General features: G+C 41.9%; 1 protein-coding gene across 2 annotated transcripts in view; it reads right to left on the reverse strand.

Annotated features, from left to right (window-relative positions):
• Nucleotides 1–3,385: 3,385 nt before the first annotated feature.
• The window catches only part of SLC38A1 (solute carrier family 38 member 1), a 36,619-nt gene continuing 19,211 nt past the window's right edge, over nucleotides 3,386–20,793 (reverse strand). Inside the window, exons 5-17 of one of the 2 annotated variants that reach the window (XR_007377593.1) lie at nucleotides 20,513–20,586; nucleotides 18,791–18,883; nucleotides 18,409–18,490; nucleotides 17,494–17,576; nucleotides 16,540–16,598; nucleotides 16,299–16,424; nucleotides 14,002–14,081; nucleotides 12,714–12,814; nucleotides 9,504–9,622; nucleotides 8,850–8,991; nucleotides 8,646–8,743; nucleotides 7,837–8,024; nucleotides 3,386–4,711 (exon numbers count right to left, since the gene is read on the reverse strand). Coding sequence is in view for 1 of the 2 variants with exons in the window: in XM_048947896.1 (XP_048803853.1) it covers nucleotides 7,920–8,024; nucleotides 8,646–8,743; nucleotides 8,850–8,991; nucleotides 9,504–9,622; nucleotides 12,714–12,814; nucleotides 14,002–14,081; nucleotides 16,299–16,424; nucleotides 16,540–16,598; nucleotides 17,494–17,576; nucleotides 18,409–18,490; nucleotides 18,791–18,883; nucleotides 20,513–20,586 (1,162 nt within the window). In the remaining variant the exon portion in view is untranslated. Of the gene's footprint in view, nucleotides 8,025–8,645; nucleotides 8,744–8,849; nucleotides 8,992–9,503; nucleotides 9,623–12,713; nucleotides 12,815–14,001; nucleotides 14,082–16,298; nucleotides 16,425–16,539; nucleotides 16,599–17,493; nucleotides 17,577–18,408; nucleotides 18,491–18,790; nucleotides 18,884–20,512; nucleotides 20,587–20,793 lie in introns of both variants that reach the window. The other variant, XM_048947896.1, reaches the window with a different exon arrangement.

Below are 20,793 nucleotides of genomic sequence, written 5' to 3' on the forward strand. Positions count from 1 at the left end.
AGACGGGCTCACTGACGTGCTGCATTTGCACAGGGGTAGGCACCCAGCCCATTGCAGTCTACTTTCACAGCTCTATTGTCTCAATTTTGGTCGAACTACACCTTTTTCCAAGAATCCCACTAAGCTCATGTTTTTCAAGCAGTAAGCCATGGCAAGGATGAGGCCTGCTAAGCCAACAGCGCTTTCTCTTGCCAAAGCTGTGGCATTTAGCAGTGTAATACACACAGGCTTCATTGTCTCTAACAGTAACTTGAAAGTGAAATGCATGGTAGGTAATGTCTGTGAAAGACAGGTACTAGGCTGCCTGAAAACTTGTGTAAGAGCACTGTTAATGTTAAGTAGGGCCTGTTTCGACCAAGGCACAACTGAACACGAAGCAAATGCTGCTGCAGTCCTATGGAGCGTGAGAACAAAAGCAAAGACCACATTCAGTTTGTCATGGGTTTGTGACTAGATAGGTTGGAAACAGGCCTGTTACTCTTCTCAGCTTCCTCCACACTTATCAAGGCTGGTGTGAGCACTTCCAACTCTGGGCACAGTGAAGAATGAGATGTCTTAATAGTGGCTGAATTTAGCTTCAGCCTGAAGACCAGCTGCATGAACATGAACTGAAGTAAGACTTCAACCAAATGGGGGGGGGGGGGGGGGGGGGGGGGTGTCTCTCCCTTCAGATGGGGCATTCTATGCCCAGGGAAAAGGTAATTTTCCTTACTTTTTGTACCCCCAAGTAGGGAATGGTTAGATGAACTCAGACATCTGGCCAGCCACAGGGATTCATAAAGACTAAGGAAAAGATAGCAATCAGTGGCTAGGAAGGAAGCTGCGTTCTTTGGTTTTGGGTGAACTTGAGGCAAAGCTGTCAATCTGCACTGCAGAAGGTGACAGATGCTTGCGCTCTTCTCTACAGGCAGGAAGAATAGAAATACAGCTTCTTCACTCCCTCTACTCCAAAAGCCATTCTCCTGAGCTTTAAGGCATAGTTCTGAGGTGACTGCTTTGGTGGGTAGAGAGCAGAACCGAATGGTATGCCTGAAGGGGCCAAGATATTGGACCAGGTCAGACATTTCCCTGGGTTTGTGGACCAGGCAAAGACTTGTCAAGGATCTCCTGGAACACAGATCCTTCCATCATTTGTCAGAGGGGCTGCGCAGGCTGCATCACAGACACTGACTCCTTCAGACTCAGGGCCAGGGCTCCAGCCAAGGGCTCGTCTTGTAAGTGATCACTATAATCTCAACACTATTTAAAATTTGTGGTCAAAGGCAAAAAGTTAGCATTTTAGACCTCCTTAGGCTGTGACAGAGGCACTTTGGCAGATCTAGTCAGAAACACTCAGATATCTTCCTCATCCTTCTGCTACAAGTTTCTGCCTCAGTAGCACAGAACTTAGAGCAGGGGTTGTTCTATTCCAGACACTGTTTTGGCATCTAAGCTCAAACCCAAGTACAGGAGCCCTTATAGCTTTACACTGGAAAAGCCTGGTGAAAGTGTGGATATCCTTCAGGGAATGGACAGAAGGAAACACTGATCAGTAACTCTGTTCTGTGGTGAATCTAAGTCCTAGCTTCAAATCCCTCTAAAGCTCTGTCAGAAATGCTGATCTCCATCGCCATGTATTGTTGTGCTCTATATTCTGGTCTTATGGAATTGGCTTTGAAGAGCTGCAAGCCCTGAATTCAGTGGAAACACTTGCATAAGAGCTGGGAACACATCCTGTTTAAGGGATTAAAACGATACGCATTCATCCCCTTCAAAGAATGACTATAGCCCAGACGTTAGCTTAGATCACAATTTTAATGTTCAAAAACTATAGAGGTAACAGAGAGATTACAGAACATAATACATTTTTTTTTTTTTTTAGTTTATTTACACACTGAAACTGAAAACTGCATCATTTATTTGAACATGAAGAGCACAAAGTATGATGATGATAGCAGGAGCAAAATGTTACCAATCACTCACTTGAACAATCTATTAGAGATGAGCTCGTATTGAATGTACATCACTCAAACTGTATAGTTAACACTGGGTTTGGGTGAGCCTTAGCGTACCTTGGGATGCTATAAACAGATTTCTATAAACAAGTTCAAGTCTTGTGGAAATATACCTTTACAGTTTGTATTTTGTTGGCTGTAACAGTGAAAACAAAACGTACTATTAATTTGAAAAGCTCCATAGAAGTGACTGCATGTAATTTTTTCCTCAAATTTGTGCTCACGGTGAAAGCAAATGCTATTTCAAGTTTCATTTTCATCCAAGATAATAAACTAAACATGGAAAGAATACAATTATTTTTAGACGCACGTCTCAAGCTCTGCTTTCCATCAATCCTGAAAAACACATTTCCATGTTTTACTAGCGAGACTCTATGCCTGCAGCACCAAGGCTGCACTCCTGTGGAGGCACTCTCAGGACTTACACAACTGTGGTTTCCTTCCACCCCTGCACCCCAGACACGCAGCCATCCCCTGAACAAAATGCTGGTGTCTGCTTCATTATACATACAAAGCCATCCCTGTGCAGCTGATATCTCCCAGCACAGGAGGTGCTAGTGTTGTGGTCACAGATAGCAGGTGCCTGAGGCCGTGGTGGGGAGCTGCGGGGCACAGGCTAAAACTGCACCAGTTGCTGTGATTGTCACCTACCCTGGTATGTGATACTTCATGTCTCAACTACGTTTTTGCTGGCTGAAAAGGAAGTGCATAAGTCCTTGTCTGACTTCTATCTGTACTAGTTGTCTTCCACGGAATATAGATACCCATGCCTGAAAACCAAAGTGACATAATGTTAGGGCAGGTTGCAGGCTGCAGCTTACTCTGCTTTCTGCATAAGGCTGTGTCAGCGTGCTGCTGCCACCTGACCTCAGCTCAGGAACTGTGGGCACTAAATGTGCCCTCTGTGCTAGGAAAGACTTGCTATGGAGAAACCAGGGAGATGTGCTGCAATTAGGCCTAGCAATTTCATTGGACCTTTTCTGGTTTTGCTTTTTTTTTTTTTTCTTCTTTCTTTCTTTCTTTCTTTTTTTTTTTTTTGGTTTGCTGTTTTTACATTAGCAATGTAATTATAATTTCAAGTTCAGGATTTAAATTGCCAACTCTTGGGAGAAAGGAAAAGATATAGATTTTGCTAAGTCTGAAGCTAAAGCACTTGTATTTCTATTAAAATTATTCTTAATATGCAGAGCCTATCTCAACACTTATATATCATAGGGGATAAACAACTGCAAAAATATACAGCATCCTATTTATTTACAATATATATATGTACATAAAAATGAAATTTCCTACAGTAAAACACAACTGCATAGATTTGTCTTCAGAAACACAGGCATGTGTACAATTTGTGAATTCTAGACCTTTCCAGCCCTGTACTTTTTAATAATCCATTATCTTTTCTTTTTTTTTTTTTTTTCACAGTTTGTTACAGAAATCCTTACATTAGATACAAATAAAACATTCTTTGTGTACCTTATAGGAAATAAGGACTTTCCTGATGCCAAGCTGTTTAAGCGAGCAGCCTGGTACCAGGAGGTAAAGCCATCTCATGGAACTGCTGATGGACCTGAATACATTCTGCTGTGCCTCTCTCCTAAAGGCACCGGGGTGAGACATTAGGACTGGAGGTGGGATAACACCACATGGAAAGAGTTTTGTTTTGACCAAGATGCTCTTTAGCCTTAATGTAAGGTTCAAGCAAAGAAACGTATTAAATTAATGACGAGCTAGAGATACCACTGCTTGCAATTGTTAATACTCAGAATCAGAGAGACCTGTGGTGCTTCTGCCTCGTAAGGCAGATGTACAGACAAAACCCATGTAACATCAGAACTGCATTTGCACAAATGACTTGTTCCAAGGGGAGCATAAGCTATGGATCTGTATGCAGCTCAGGACAACAGCCTTCAAGGATGGGTGGGTGTCCCTGCCCTCACAGGATGGGGCTGGCCCTTCCCCCTCCAGCTCCACACAGGGGTCGGGCACTGCTTGGGTCTGTGTGAGCCCTACTAAAGACCTGTGCTGGTGCACAGATTTGGCACTGGCTCTCTGACCAGGAGCAAGCATTACCCAGACAGATCTCCACTTTCAACAAACTGTTCTCCAATAACAACCCACTGTGTTTTACTTATTAGGCACGTTTGCTGCCAGCCAGAGAAAAGTAGCTGTATTCTGCAACTGAAAGGGTGGTTTAAGCTCAAAACTAATTTCTTTGCAATGTGCTGTGGATTAGGAGAGGCAGCAAGTCTGTCTTTTCAGTGTAGGATTAGCTCCCGCGATCTTACTAGAAGCCCCTGCTCCTAATTACTCCTTCCTTGTCTCTCACCACTCAGCTTTTGTTATTAAGCAAAAGAGAAGTTTAAAGTATTTTGTTGCACTTACTAGGAGCAATTTTTCATCCCGTCTATGAAATTTGCAGTGCTCACGATAGTGATAAACTCTCTATGAAAAGAAAGCATGCTACCACCTACTAAGCAGATAGGGTACTCTGGATCCTATTAATTTAACAACAGAGAAACTCCTACAGCATTTCACTGTGCTCTTTAAATCCTAGCTAAAATGTGGGACTCGTACATTGTTGGCTACAAGTTCACTATTCCAAATGAACTGAATAACAGCAGTACATTTTACAGATAACCTCATACAAATATTGTCATCCATCACTGATGTTGACAGTTACAGCAGGGTCTATTGCATTCTGTTAAGAATGTATAAACCTGATGAGAAAACAAAAAGCACGTTATTTCACGTTCATTACCACAGACATCAATAAACACATGATTCCTTTCCATAAATATCTATAAATATGATGCCAGTAATCAGCCTAAGCAAAATTCCCTCTTTTTTTTTTTTTTCTTTTTTTTTTTCCACAGACCCAGAAATAAAGCCTACTTGAAGACTCAATATTTCAGGTACCTGTCTTTCAGTATCTAAAATATGCTTTGATGGTACTGTACCTTGGGTAATTTCCCTCTGTGCACACACCCAGATCATTCTTCTCCCTATTTATCCAGTAAAACTCCAGTATACAAATAAACCAGGAAAAGGAAGAAGGCTGAAGAACAAAGAGGGGGGAGAGGGATTGTCATGGAGGAGACTCAGGAAGATGCAAGAAGCAATCAGTCATCCAACAGCTCTTCAAGTCAAAGTGTAGTACACAAGATTACATAATATGGGGAAGGGACAGAAGGGAAAACATAGTTGTGACCTTGCTGGGACTCTGTGCAGCAGATCAGACCTCTAGATCCTACCTGGGTGTTTGAAAATCACTCGAGGATCTCCTCTTTCACAGCCCCTCAGTGCACAGAATATCACTGCTCATAGATCAGTAGTAGAAGGATAAAGGGGGAATGAAAGCAGAAGGGCCTTGGAGCATTATGAGGATAACACTATACAGTATTCTCAGGTCTGAGTTAGGTTTATTGGGATGAAATCTAGAGAGATTATAAGATGCCTTGAATCCTGACACGTGATTACAGCAAGCTAATAATAGCATGATCAAATGGTTTGGGCTGGAAGGGATCTTTAAAGATGACCTGGTCCAACCCCACTGACATGGGCAGGGATATCTTCCACTATAGGCCAGGTTGCTCAAAGCCCCATCCAACCTGATCTTGAACAAAGCCAGGGATGGAGCATCCACAACTTCTCTGAGTAACTCGTTCCAGTGCCTCACCATTCTCATCATGAAGAACTTCCAATCTAATTCTAACCTTTTCTAGTTTAAAACCATTGCCCCATGTCCTGTCTCTACAAGCCACAGTAACACGTCTTTCTGATTCAAAGTTAGAAACCATCCTCCTGCTATGGCTGCCTTTGTGGGTGCCTGTAAAAGGGATGCCACAAATGACATCTCAAGCTGGAAGACACAGGGAACGAGCTGAGAAGAGATGGCAAGCACAGATTCTTCTCTCTAGACTTTCACTAGGACCTGGACTTGTAGTCTACAGTGAATGAGGGCCCACCTGATGAAAGTGGTCCCTGATGAAGAGGGGACTTCCAGTTTTCTTCTTGCTGTCAGGCTGCTCCAAGGACCTCTCCACACATTGATGCCTAAAGTCCAAGTAAGGCCCCAAACTAACCTCTCTGTATGTTACCCTTAGAAACCAACTCTCAAGGTCCTGAGACCCTCTGTGGTCTCAACTCTCAGTGCCTTCAAGCCACGTAGGACAAAGTGGGGGAACTGAGGTAATTCAATAGCTCACAGAAATCCCAAGACCCTGAATTCTCCATCCCTAACCTTAAAAACAACAAGCTGTAATGACAGTTTACTCACAGGCAGTGCTGTTAACTACAGGCTCCTCCCACAGCTACAGTGGGAGCCAGAGGGTCACTGTGTACTGACAGGTACATCTCAAACTCAAATTACTTAGGGCATTACTTAGCCCTTGGATGTGACCTACGGCTCCCTTCAGCCTTCAGGTTTTTTTCAGGAGCCAGTTTCATCTTATGAGAGCAAAACTCAGACACATTTTTAGCTCACAGGATGAATGATAACGAAGTGAACACAATTATGCTGCTGGCAGTGCACTAACAGATGTCTGCTGAGTATGGTCAACTATCACCTGCTTAGCATTTGAATCTCTACAAGTAGTTCTCTACACCAGCTATAAGGCATTAGGCAAATACTCTGTGGACAACAGATACAAGTTACAGTGTTTCTGCTAGTAGTAATTTAATGTCTGTTCCGTAACTGTTATAAAGAATTGATGTGAAATGTAAATAAAACATTTCAATAATGCAAAGTGTTTATGTTATTTGAAAGAAATATTACAGACTTCAAATTCCATTAGAAATCTGGTGCGTGAAATCTTCAGTAGGGTAAGATTCTGCTCCAAATGCAGTCAGAAACCCTGCTGACTTCAGCGGGAGGGGGGTGAAACACGAGAGGACCAAATCTCTACAGGGTCACCCTAGGTGTGTACAGATGAATCCAAGAATGCAAAAGGCATGAGGTATAATTAAATGTGCAGGTTTTGATAAAAATGGAGACTGCCATTGTTTTCTGGGAAGAGCAGGGCATTAGTGAACAGTTTGATGCAGAAACTTCCTATGGAAATCTCTGAGCATCTGCTTCTCTTCAGGTTCAGGTACTCATTGCAGATGCTCATTGCTGAGCATCCTGGCTGTTGGTGGCCAGGCGCAAACTGAAAGATAGCAGGGAAATGGTGGCTGACGATGATCATCCTACTCCAGCTCCTTGTACCCCTTTGCAAACATGAACACACACACATACACACACACACGCCTGCTTCTCAAAGCAACAAACGAGCCAAGCCTAAGGCTGGCTCCTCCACTGCAACATTACAGGAGAAGCACCAGATTTAGGACCTAAGTTTATACAGCGCTCATTTATGCTCTGGTGGTGCTTTTTGTATCCATATCCAGAATGCTACACTTAGTTGGTGAGGCAAATGGTGTACAAAACAGCAACAGAACAAACAAACAAACAATGCATACAATTCGAGAGCAGTTTTTGTTAAAACGCAATGGGAAAGGGAGTGTACTGATGGCATTTGGGATAATCACTCCAGCTGGAATTGATAACACATGTTGCTGCTCTAAAGGAGCAGAGCTCATGGTTCAAGGGCTAAGAATAATAACAGAACAATGCAGTTCATGGGTGGAAGTGGAAAAACAAATTGTGATGAATTTCTATGAGCAATACTCTATATAGTCTTGCAGACAATACAGAATTTATGCTGATCTGATAACTCAGTACTGTGGGACAGAACGATATGCTTGTTGGAATAACGGGTCTGTTTTCTGCAAGAAAATACACCCAAAACAGCATATTCAGTACTGGAAAATCATTATTTGGATTTGATTTGAGTAAACTCACAAAAGGTAGAATAGATAACAGAATGGATGGTTGCGATTTTGGTGTGTAGCAAACAGGCATGTCTCCTTTTCAGAAGGTCAACTTCAGTTGCTGCCTTCAGTACTACCTCCTGACTGCACCCAGTCGTAGATGACCAATGGGATGCTCACTAGGGAAAACATTATTCCCAGTGCCAAGAAAAGGGAAGCCTGAAACAAAAAGAAAAGTAATGAACAAAATAAAAGACAATTAATTCAATTGTGTTAACTTTTCTTCTTAAGGTGATTTACAAAGTGATGTATCAAAACCATGAGCTAAAATGGGATATGTCTTCTGGTGAAGACAAGACCCATAGATAATTAAGCAGATTACTGTCATTAATAATTACGTGCTGAACATCAAAAACAATTTTTCCCCTTTCAGTTCACTTGTTAGATGCCAACCATCCCTAAAAAGGATTGAATGAGTCTGCCTTTAGGACTTATCAGCTCCATTCTCCTCAAAGCCTGGATGTGGAACGTGCTGTATGCCTTCTGATTCAGCATACTGAAAGGACACACACATCTTGGTTAAAACTGTGGCTGCTTGCAGAGCTTCTGCTCCCCCAGAGGGAAGAGTTCCTCACTCCACAGAGAAGAGCCCTGGTGCAAAGGGGAGCCCAGCACCAGGAGACACACAGAGCAAATGAAAAGGCTGCTAGCTAATGGAGGCAAGAATGGAAAGTCAGGAGAAGCAGCTTACACACATTCAGATTAAGCAGGCTTTCTATCTAACTCATTTTAAGGAATGACACGCAAAATGCTTTGCATAGACCAGAAAGGAATGCATACCCAAATCCTCTGAGTAAATTTTCCTCCATCCTGATGTGTAATTTTTAAATACAATGACGAAGGAAGAATGAAAATCAGCATATTGGCAGAAGTGACCCCTGCAAAATTCAAATGAATGAGTATTATTAGTTGCCCACACCATAATTATTATGTTGCTAATTAGCAACAGTTTTTTACCGGTAGTACGAAGACAGGATACTGTACCTACGACTCCAAAAATATCCTTCATGGTTGGGATAAAAATGACTAAGAGGTTGATGATAACCAAAAGAACAAAAGTAACCAAAACATGACGGCATAAGTCAAACTTTGTTTTTCTTGCCAGCTCAAATAATGACGAACGCACCTGTAGGAAAAGAGAGTTCTCTGTTAGGAGCAGTCCATCAGCCAGTTCAAGGCCCCCCATGATTATTTTATCCAGTTCTTCATGTGACAATGAGCTCTACATCAATCTGGCAGAAAATTTATGCACTCAGATGTACAACCTTTTGAAATAATCCTTGCAATTATTCTGGTGTTTCAAAAATGTATGTGTAAATGCATCTGAGGGATATTCCTCCCTTTCTACCATGCCTTTTGGGATAATGAACTTCACCTCTCAGCCTGCTCCAGTGAAATCATGCGAAGGAAGAGAGGGCCCTTGTGGATTCAAATTACAGCTAAAAGTGATTCATTTATTTCCTGCAGGGAAAAGCTCTCCAGAAGCCACTGGGAATCTGGTGTGGGAAAAGACTGATCCAAGCTCAAGTTGTTTTGTAGCTGCAATATTAGTGACTAGCAAATGGTTGGACTGTTCTGAAAAAATCCAACGTGCGCAGAGATCACTTGCTTCCAAATCATGTGGAGTCTTTTACTTACAGTGAAAAACAGCACTGGCACTGTGAGTATAACTGCAACAATCACAGCCAAGCGCACCGTCAGGATGAGGATGTCATCTTTACTCTGGTACTTGTGAAGCAGATCTGACTGCACATTTTCTATGGAAAAGACAATTAGGTAAGAGTTCTGGCAAGGAGGCAATTAGTTTACAAAAATCACTGCTTAACAACAGACTTCTTGAACAACAAGTGATTTATCTGCAAACAAGAGTATGGAATGAACATTCTTGAGTTAAAACAGCATTTTGAACCAAATCTTAATGATCTCATTATTCCAGATTAATCCTTTGGAGGACTGATTAAGGAATGCATCCTAATTCAAGACAGCACATGCTTAAGTCTAAGGTGATTTTCACTGTAGGAAAGACAACAGTGAGACATACACCAAAACTTTCTTAAATATATGCATATATATGAAAAATACTTAAAGTAATATAAGCTACTTCTAGTCAGTTCTGTGGACTTGTTTTTAAAGTTTTAAAGTTTGAAATGATATGCACTGCAATGGCTGAGTTAAATATACATTACAGGGTTGAGATCAATTAATCAAAACAGCCAATAAACTCCCAGTACAAAGCAGTGCCTCTGTTTCCAAACAAGAACAAAACCTGTCTGAGGTCAGCTCCCTGTGGGATGTTTTGACAACTGCACTCACACCCCTGGGCAGCTCCACAGAGGGCTGCCCTTCTGAATTTTCTCTTAAACCTGCTGCCCCTTACAGTGCCCACAGCATAGCCAGTGCGTTCTGCGCAACCAGCGTGCCCAAGGGAGCACGCTGGGCTGCTAGCGGGAAGGCAGTGGCCATGCTTTAAAAAGCCCTCCTGCAAAAATGCTCCCTTTGCACTCCGTTTAAATACTGATAATGGGCAGGGAAAGCAAGTTGCTGGGGGACCTACGTGCTTGCTTTGTGTCTTTCTAGTATTTAGGCACGGCAACTCAGGGAGGCGGCTGTGAAACACACCACAGAACCACACTCGCTGCCCTGTTTTAGAACAGCTTGTATTTTGTTTCTGTCTGCTAATCTTAGAAGGCTGACAGTAAACTCTTAAACCGCTCTTAAACCGAAGTCCTTAAGCGGAACTCGGTGGGCATGTGTAGATCAAAATCTTGGTACAACCTCCTCTATTCTTGAAGGCAGAGAGCCGCCCTGCAGCGAAACTCCTGTGCTCCCCCCGGGGCATCCTCCTGGGGCGAGACCACCTCTCAACACCTCTCCGCAGCGCCTGAATTCCAATCAGGAGAAAAAAAACACTCTCCCACCTCCCTGCAGGTTAGGAGTGGGATTTTCAAGCCGGGCACATGCACAGCTTCTGCGACACAGAGCTTACTCTGCTCCTGCGAGCACAGACTGCAACTTCTGTACCGCTCACGGGCTGCAGCCGGGTAGGAAGTGAAAGGCAAGGCTTACAGTTGAAGGTCTGTTTTCCTTTCAGCTAGATACACCACAGAGCCCAACCACAGTGACCTTTTAGGGGAAGAAAAACACCTCTTTTCTGTAATTCTGCAATGTAAATATAGTCATAACTGCAATACTTTCGAGAACACAGCAAACAGACAAGCACTACTGGTGTAAAAATGAAATGGACAAAATAAAAACCCTGGTCTTACCCAGCTGGGGAAGAGGTTAGAAAACTAAGTGCACATACATAAGGCAAAATCTTAGTCCCAAGGGCAAGTAGGAGTGGAGTGGAGGGGGTCAATATTCCCTAGGCTCCTCTCTGTGTTGTTTCTTGTGGCACTAACCCTGAGATCGCCAGTGTTTGTATGAGCCCCAGTGGAGCTGTGTGGAAGCACATGGTGTCCATGTGCAGGGACGCCTGCTCCATGAGGGAAATTCCTCTCCCTCCCAGGGGTCAGGAGGATGCAGCCTCTGCCTCCTCCATGGGGTGTGAGAGGTTCCCAGGTCCCTACGGGTATCTGCCTCCTTACATCCCTGGGGTGACCTCACCAAAATTTCCTTCCTGCCAAGACAAAGTGTCCATGGGAGTGGGTCCATGCTGATTCACTCCCACTGCCCTCCCGGGGCTACTGATCTGATGTGTTTCTGTAAGTGTTCTAGCAAGCAGCAGACAGATGAGAACAGCTGCTGCTGCTGTCACTTGTAGCAGATACTCTCTCACTTCCATCAGTTTTATTGGGAAAATCACAACTGAGGACCTCAAATTACTTCAAGACAAGAAGGCTCAAGGCGTTATAAGCCTGAAAAAATCGAGATAGGTACACCTTTGGAAAAAAAAAAAAGCCAAATTTCATATTTACTTATTTTCTTTCTCTTGCAGTATGTGGCTCACAATGAATGGTGTCACAAATGGGGAGACTGTAACAAAAAGGTCACTTGGGATATAGAATATACAGTGAAGAAGACTGATGACCTTTAGCTGACTCTGAGATAAAAGACAAATGTCAATTGAGTCATCTGTCTCATAACCCCTTAACGGCCTATGAGCAAACACACTGCGCTTCAGCTTTTCCACTATACTGGGAAATGGGAGTAGCTTCCTGGGCCACATTCATTTTTTATCCTATTTACTTAATAATTGTATCTGTTCCTTTAGGACAGCAATACAACACAGTTTGTTTGTTTCGCTAACTTAACCAATATTTTAGAAGAGACGCAGTGCAAGTCCCAGACACTGCAATAGCCACGCTTGGCTGCTGAGCTGGGACAACCCTCCGAGCTTCTTCACCCTTTGCAGTCAATTTATGTAACCAAACACTGAAGGGGTGAACCCCAGGGACACAAGGAAAATACGTGGTGTTTTGTCTACGATTAAAACGTTAAATAAGAAAGCAAAAAATCCTGCTTCATTTGATATCCTGACTTATTTGATATCCAATTCCTAGGACTTGTTTTCAAACCTTCCTCATTTTATACAGTCACACATCAGTTATTACCAATGCATACAAAAAGAAAACAACCCAGGTAAGGACCGTGGAACAAAAGTCTTGGTAGGGCCCAGCTAATCCCCAGTTCCGCTAAATAAATCTTCCTCATACTTTGAATATGCCTTCTGTAAACACTATTTTCACTTGTGTTTCTCATCTCAGGGGGAGAGAGGAAAGGGTTTATACCTTCAGTATGAAAACCCTAAGGAAAATTTTTTGAAAAAGTATTTTAATGTAAGTGAATGGGACTTTCCAGTTGGGATTCACTATCGATTTCATGTGTATTCTCTGTCTGCATACTTACCATAGAAAGTCAAATAGCCAAATATGGCAGTCATAAAGTACATCACAAACATGGCAAAAAATGAGATATTTGAAACCAACTGCATTTTTTTCTGTGAGCGGCTGGAAAAAGAAAAAAAGAAGGCATATAAAATGGTTGGATTGCATTTCTGAATAGCTGTTTAAAAATGTATCAAGTCTTTGCATAAACATATCAATCCTGGAGAGACCCATGAATTCATTTTCATTTAAAACAGGCATTCATTGACAGCTGCACAAGGAAGAGAGAGGTGGGAGAAATTGATCTTGGAGTTTAAGCCCAGCAACGGCTCTGCTCCCAGTCCATACTCTTGTAAACAGAGGGAAGGGAAATTTGAGTGGGCAGGGAGAGCCCTTAAACACATCAGTAATTAAATTAAAAGGGCAAAGTAAAGGGAGAGTAAACATACACACAGGAAAAAAAAAAAGTTCCAAAAACAACATTCTGAATGTTTGCAGAAAAAAATGTGTATTGCCATGAATAGAAAATAATGGATGCATACACACCACTGCAGATCCACAAAATAGATCAAGTGTAAATATTTCATTTTTAGATATTTGCTGTGAAATAGTATATATATATATATACATAGAGAGAGAGAGAGTTCTAAATACATGCGGGGATACCCTAAAAAGGGCCAGAGAACCTGATGAACTCAAGTGAAATACAAAGTGCCCAGCTTTGAGCATATCCTGAGGGTCCCCATGGGTTTGGCTGTTCACAACCCTCCCTTTGGTGCCTCCTTCCCACTTCCAGGGCGCAGGGCTCCACACCAGCCCCATGTTGTTCCCTGCCCCAGCCAGGCTGCAGCAAGGCCAAGCTCCAGCTCTGCACAATCCTGCTCAAGACCACAACAAGTCGGCCATTCTGGTGAGAACACAGTAGCATAGGCAAGGCTGAAAATCATTTTTGTTTCTGGTACCACACCAGATTTTTAGCTACACTGGAACAAATGCCGTGGGCTGAACACACGTCTCCTTCCTATGCAAAATAACAGCAGTCGGCACAACTTGGCTCTCCCCAGGCTGCCATGTACTTCCAGAGAAAACTCCCCATGTATTGCATTATCCTCAGCTTTTCTCCACCCCAACGGCACCTCTGGGAGTCCAGCTTTCCTAGCTGACAGCCACACTCATTGACTTGTTTGCTTTTATTGAAGCACATCTCCTCTGAATGGCAAGAATGACTCAGAGCACCTCTGCACTAACATTTTCCATGCAAAACAGTGAAAACAATTAACAGGAAAAAAAAAAAAAGGAGAAAGGCTTACTCTTTAAGTTCGCTGTAAATTGGAAGGACTGATGGGTGGCACACAAATGCAAAAGCGATGGTTGGCAAAGCATACACAGTCTGTTCAGAGAGAATTTCAGACAAAAAGTTAAGAAAAATAAGTATTTTTCCCAGCAGTACGAAGAAATGGTCTGTGTTGAACTACCTCAGCTCCCAGCTATCTGGGCTCTTCAAATGAATGTCAAGAACCCTTTTCAGAGAAGGCAGGAGACCTGTCAGCTGGCACATACTTAACAAAATATGGAGAGCAACACTCTTCCAAGAGGAGGACAACATCTTGGTCTTGGCCACCCAAGCCCAGTCCTGACCTTGTCCTCAGTGCACAGCAGTGGATGCCATGTGGCTGTGGGACTGCTCCCAGGCAGGGGTCTCCCTGCCCAGCTACTGCCACCGCCACCAACACGCTGCCACGTGTAAACAGGGATGTACGGTGGATCAATGCTACACTACCCTGCCTTGGAATGGAGAGGGGTGCACACCCATGGTGCTAAGGCTGAAGTCCTGGAGATGAAGCCCATATCCAGACTGTAAGAAAAGAGAAGAGGAATGCAGAACTTACAAATAAATGGATATTTCAAGGTACCAGACAGAGCCCCTTCATTTCCCAGGCCAACAAAAGGGCTAGGAGGACTGTGGAGGGAGCATGCTTTTCCTTGGGGAAAGAGAGAGACCGTTACGTCACTACGAAGCACAGAGGGCCTCTGCAGGGAGCCTCACCCACTGCTCAACCAAAAATCTGAGCAGGTTTCAGTGGTCAGCATCTGGCCAAACTTTATAAATGATCTCAGAGCTCAAGCACTTCCATTCTCCCCTAGGAAACTGGTATGAGCTGAGATCACATGAAAAAGGTCCTCCTGGTAAAAGGAGTCGATTCCTACAAGCAGCTCTCCCCACTGCTCAGAGGTTTCCTCATGTTGGCCACAGGACACTTATCACCACAGAAGCCATCCTAGGGTTGCCCAGTGGGGTGGGATTCAGAAAGCACACTGGTTGCTCTCCAGTGGGGCCTTTCCACACCCTGACCTGTGCTGCCTTCTCTGCTTCATTCCCAGTGCACTATTGTTGTGGAAACTCCATCCCTAGAGATACACAAAAGCCATTTGGACGTGGTCCTGGGCACTCTGCTCTGGGTGTCCCTGCTGAAGCAGATGGACCAGAGGTTCCTGCCAGTCTCAAAATGGATCTCCTCTCATGTACCAAAGTTGCTAAAGTGATTGGCAAATTGTTGGCCCTGAGAACAAATCTCTAAAGCTTAAATACAGTGCGCCTAATTCAGATTGATTGCTCCTTCTGATGGGCATTCATCAGCTCTGAAGTAAACACTAACACGTCAGGAGAACAAGACTGCCCTTTGACACTGCCTGAACTGTACCTACACCTATACTGCTACTGCACACCCAGCTAACTGCTTCTTGGCCAGTCACATTGGATCTGGGCTGATGGCAGCCCCCAGCTGAATGAAAGTGCTCGTGTTAATTCAGGTTGCTTCTTGCACTGAAGCTGGTAAGATGAATTAAAAAAAAAATAATTTTTTGCATGCATATACTATGCATATGTGTTCTCTATGAATGCAGTGGTGATACCCTGAGAAGCGTGCTCTACTGGATAAGGTGCCATTCAAGAGCACTGCAAACCAGCACAGCTGGAAGAAGAAATCCTCTTGCTCCCACAGCTACAGCCAGTTGCCCTTTTGCACTCTCTTGGCACAGCATTTTGTGCAGCTGCGCAGTGATCAAGGAAAGCATCCAGCTGAAAGGCCATCAAATTTTTGCTTTCAACTGTATCCTTTTTCCTCATCTTGTTCACCATATGGCTACAGAAACACATACCCTGTCACAAAGAAGTGGTTTGTGTGCAGGACAGATGGATTACTTCTGGCTTTTGGATGCAGGCATGGTTTACAGTTTCTGCTGAACCACAGCCTCAGCACTCAGTTGCAGAATGGAAAGTAAGAAGCGGTAGAAAGGAAAACTCTCATAAAGAAAGCATTTGTTATCTGGTAGCAGCTCAAGCTCACAGCCTCAGCGTGCCTGCTACCAAGGCAGCTCACTCTGTCTCAGTTTCCTGAGGAATGGAGTAGCAGAGCAAGGCTGCAAGGAGCTACAGGCATCACGGCACCTCCAAAACACTGGGCAAGGACACCTGTCATGCATTCACCATCAGTTATGTGTGGAAGCACAGAGGGCAGGCCTTAAGTGGTGCTGAGCTGATTACGATATGGGGTGTAGGTGCATATATTATGTGAATCAAAAATAAGTATCATAAAGAGAAACATACCTTGGAATTAAAGATAACATACTTTGGCTTACACATATGCTCATGTGCTGAGCTATTTGATAGGATAGGTGATGTTGTATTTAGCTCCGGTTCGAGACAGGGAATTTGAAACTTCTTGTAAATAACCTAGAACAAGACTAACTGTTAAAAGCAATATTGAAAAGCAAATTAAAATTAAATTCAGAAATTCTGCATATCCTATCAAGTGACTAATCCAACAAACAAAACAAGCTGAACTTACCACTATCAGGAAAAATACCATACAGCTTAATGAAAATCCACTGGTATAGCCAAGATACCCTGAAATTAAAAAAAAAAAAAAAAAAAAAGTTATACAAAATAATTTTTATTCAACATATATTGCTTCTTAATTATCTACTCAAAGGAACAACTTGAATGTATTATATATTTAAAATATACTACAGGCTTCTGGGCAGGACAAAATGATCTTCATTTGGTGCCTTCCGTGCTGTAGGACCCTGAGATTTCAGACAGAGCAGAGTTTTAATCCAATCAGCGTGACTTGTGTTTTCCTTCCTGAAGGTCACTGGATGGCACTTTAACTAATTTTACATTTGTAATAATTGAAATAAACTGGAAGATGTGAGATTGCAATCAGAATGTAACCCAGGTTCCCTGTGATGCAGAAATGTGAGCTTACTACAGGTTAATTTCCCAAAAGGAAATTCCCAACAGGAGTTCAGTGCCAAAATCTGTTACATGGTTTTAAAAAATACATTATGTTCCCACTGGTACCCCCGTGGACTCAAACACATTTGAAAATGTGGTTCTCTATACGCAACTTACATACAATTTTCAACTAAGCTAATCACTGAAAAATTCAACACTAACAGAAAGAAGAGTATTTTTTTTGCAATCTTCCTTTATGAACATGTTTTTACGTTACACATTATATAGAGTCACCTTATCGAATAAACACTGTCCTAACTATATATTTAAATCAATTTCCACAATTGCATGGATGACATTGATTTATACTGATTTTGATCACTCCAATGATTTAGGCCTTCTTGTTCCAAGATGCTCAAAACAAAGCATACTCCCAAACCAGGAGTAGACTCTCATAACAAGGACAGCACAATTTTTAACTTTTATTTGACTTGCCAGTGTGGCTGTCAGAGGTGCAATGTCTGGGCTCCTGTATTTTATTCCTGCAACAGCATTTGCATCTTACCTAAGTTCTTAAGGAGACATAAAGGGAGGATGATACCAAACGTCACTGCAACAACAAGAATCCGCCCATCCACGTACCATGCCCTGTATAAAACATTTAAAAAGTACCATGAACACACCCCAGAACCTTTCTGGCATTCCTCAAACTCTGCTGACCTCTTTGATCGCTGCAGTTACAGAAGTACCTTTTCTATCCTTACACTACGGCAGGGGAGATGGGGACCATGTCTAAACTTTGCAGAAGAGTACCAGAATCTCTGAGCATCCAGCTCTTAAAACATGACACTGCTATGACTCAGATGCAGCATTAATGATGTTCTGTGTGTTGCATTTCCACTGCTCTGGCCAATTTAGTATGGAAGCCTGAGGAATGGGATCTCTATTTTCTTCTGGTTCTCTACAATACATTATAAAATCCAGTGTAAAGGATATTTACCACTATAGAAGAATACCATCCTTCTATAAAATAAGCTGGTAAGTGTCAAGTGACAATTGGCAGAAATCTAAGAATAATTTTCTGCTAATGTCATATATTAGTATAGAAGAATTTGAAACTATTGACAGTGCTTCAGGGGCAAAAAAGGTCCTGTAAGATGCTAAGAACACAGGGAAATATGTTAAACTTGCACTGTTCCCAGAATCTACAAATGTTACTAACACTCTGAAAGATGTAAGTCATAATCCTGCACTAAAATCTGCTGTGCAAAGAGTAACTGTTGATGACTTCATCTTTCATTTTCTTTCCATTCTCTTTTCCTTCCCAAAGTTTTCTTGTTTGTTTTTAACTCACAGAAATATTTCTGTGAAGATCTACTGCTGTCAACCCTAAAGAATACTTAAGAGTTTTTATAAATGTTTACTTAAGCTTCCTTACACAACATTAAATTCTAAAACCACCCAAATGAATTTAACTTACGAAAAAGTTTCTTCTTCTCCCATTAGAAACTTTATGGCAGAAGGCAGCTCATTTTTTACTATGAAGAGATAGCTCAGCATTGCTGAAGGAAGAAGAAAAGCACTTTAGGAAACAGATGAGATATTCTGCAGAATAAGAACATTTCTTTTTCCACTTTTTCCAATCTCAGCCTGTAAAGCTAGAAGACCTAGAACTGTAACTGACTATAAACTACTGACTATTCAGTAATAAAGTATTTTTAAAAGGCAATGTGCAAAACGTAATTGAGATCAAGCATGAAAATCCCAAGACATTACCAGGAGAATAGGGAACCTGCCTAGTTGGTAGGCATAACTTTATTAAGGAGCTTATGGCTTGTATTTTTAATATATTCCTCCTTTACCTCCAACATTTTGAAGAGATGTAGATCCAAAGACAATCATTTTCCCAGGGGTACCAAAAACCTGCTCACCAAGCTTTTCATATACCATGCAGCCTGTATTAAAAGAAATGAGGAGAAAGGTAAAGAATACAATGGCATATGCTACTGAGTCAAAACACTTGTGATTTGCTCTCTGCAATCATATCTTCCTGTTGCAACTGAATAGAGAGCCCTTTTGTAATTGCAAGGGCTGAAACTTAGGGAGGAATGTTTTCTTGATATCTGTACATGCTGTCTTTGGCTACCAATCACTTATGAGATTCCTTTAATAAGTCCATCTATACCTTTAGGGGCACTTTAAGTCCTGGTATCCCCATCCTGGCATATTAGTTTTGCAATCTCAATGAGACAGAGGTTGAACGCCTTCTCTCCAGACCAAATTCAGTACAACAGGGACCACAAACTGGCACTGGCAGCCTGGCCACAACAGACACCAGACTGTAATTCTGTAATTTTGCCTGGTTTGACTAAATGACCCAAATGAAGGCAGCCTCTGTTGTACAGGATGATTTACAGTCTTTAATGATGGTGTTCTTGTGAATTCTAGAATGTGGTATGTTTTTGGTAAAAGCAGAAAACAGTGTAAATTATAACAAAAGCTTAAATTTCTGTCAAGCTTGTGAAACTCCACTATTAATTGGATTGTGCTTCTGTTAAATGGTTTTTTTTTCTTTTTGTCTCTTGGCTGTGATTCAGGCTGAGAAAAAAAAAAACAAAACTGGACATGGTGAAGCTGTTGAGACTCACAAGAACAGAAAGAGAAATACTGCAGATGTTGCACTGCACAGATTGTTTTAAAAATGGATCTCATTGTTTGTTTTTCTCTACGTTTCCTTATAGCTGACATTTCTTCTTTGAAGCCTGTATAAACAACAAGATTGACCTTAAATGTAGTGTTGTGTCTGTGATCTGGCAGCACAGAAAACAGGGCTTAGATTCCAGGAGCTAAAAGGCCAAAAGTGTTCACAATTAGGCCTGCACACCTAATTAAATAGGCATTTGCTGCCATTGTACACACCATAATAGTAACTCATCTGCATCCAAATTACACACTTAAATACATTGGCGATCTTATGTACAAATAATCTTAAAAATCTGGCTTCAGTGATTGTTAGTCAAGGAAAGAATCTCTTGGATTCAGAACACGAAGTTATTTAACCCTGTAGATAACTTCTAACTTCTGTGTTTAAAAATACATTTTGCTTAGAGATACACTTCCTTCTGAGGAGGAGATGTTCCCTTGTATTTTCTCCAACATGCAGGCCATCAGGAATTTCACACTAGCCATTAACAAACCTGCATTTGCAGGTAAGCTTCGCTGTAGGCAAAGATTCATTATATTTCATTTCAAATTGATTTTGTAATGCTAATAAACTATCTGAGCAGTTCTTTTTACCTTGTTGAAAACAACATTTCACTACAACAGTATCCAGTCTTTGGTATATATATATATGTATATATATATACTTTCTCTTTACAGTGATGGTCATATGCTGTTCTCCTTTGCCATGACATAAATTATTTCAAATTCCGGGCTTCTGACCCAAAATCTGGTAGGACCTTCTTTTATGTCAGCAAAGTGATGGAAACCCTGTGTTTCACAAAGCACTTGGCTTTATTCTGAGCACTTTTCACCTCTTCTTTACAATTCCATTGAAATGGTACAATAAAATCTTAGATTACCTGTTTCCTTTGAACACACCAACAGGAGATGTATTGAATAAATAGACAGCAATGTCACAGAAACCAAAAGCAGCCTACAAAAGAACGAAAGATAAAGCTTACTGTAAGAACAAAGTTCTAACGTTACAATATTTTATGTGTTGGGTCATTACCCACTGATGCCAAGATATTTTTTATAATCCTCTGAGAATGCAAAAACCTCTATAAACAAAAGTGATTTACATGCTTTTTGCAGTTCTAACACACTACAGAGGAGGTACGAAACCTTGTATGCAGAGGAA

This window comes from Lagopus muta, chromosome 1, assembly GCF_023343835.1.
Source record: "Lagopus muta isolate bLagMut1 chromosome 1, bLagMut1 primary, whole genome shotgun sequence".
NCBI classification, from domain to species: Eukaryota; Metazoa; Chordata; class Aves; order Galliformes; family Phasianidae; genus Lagopus; species Lagopus muta.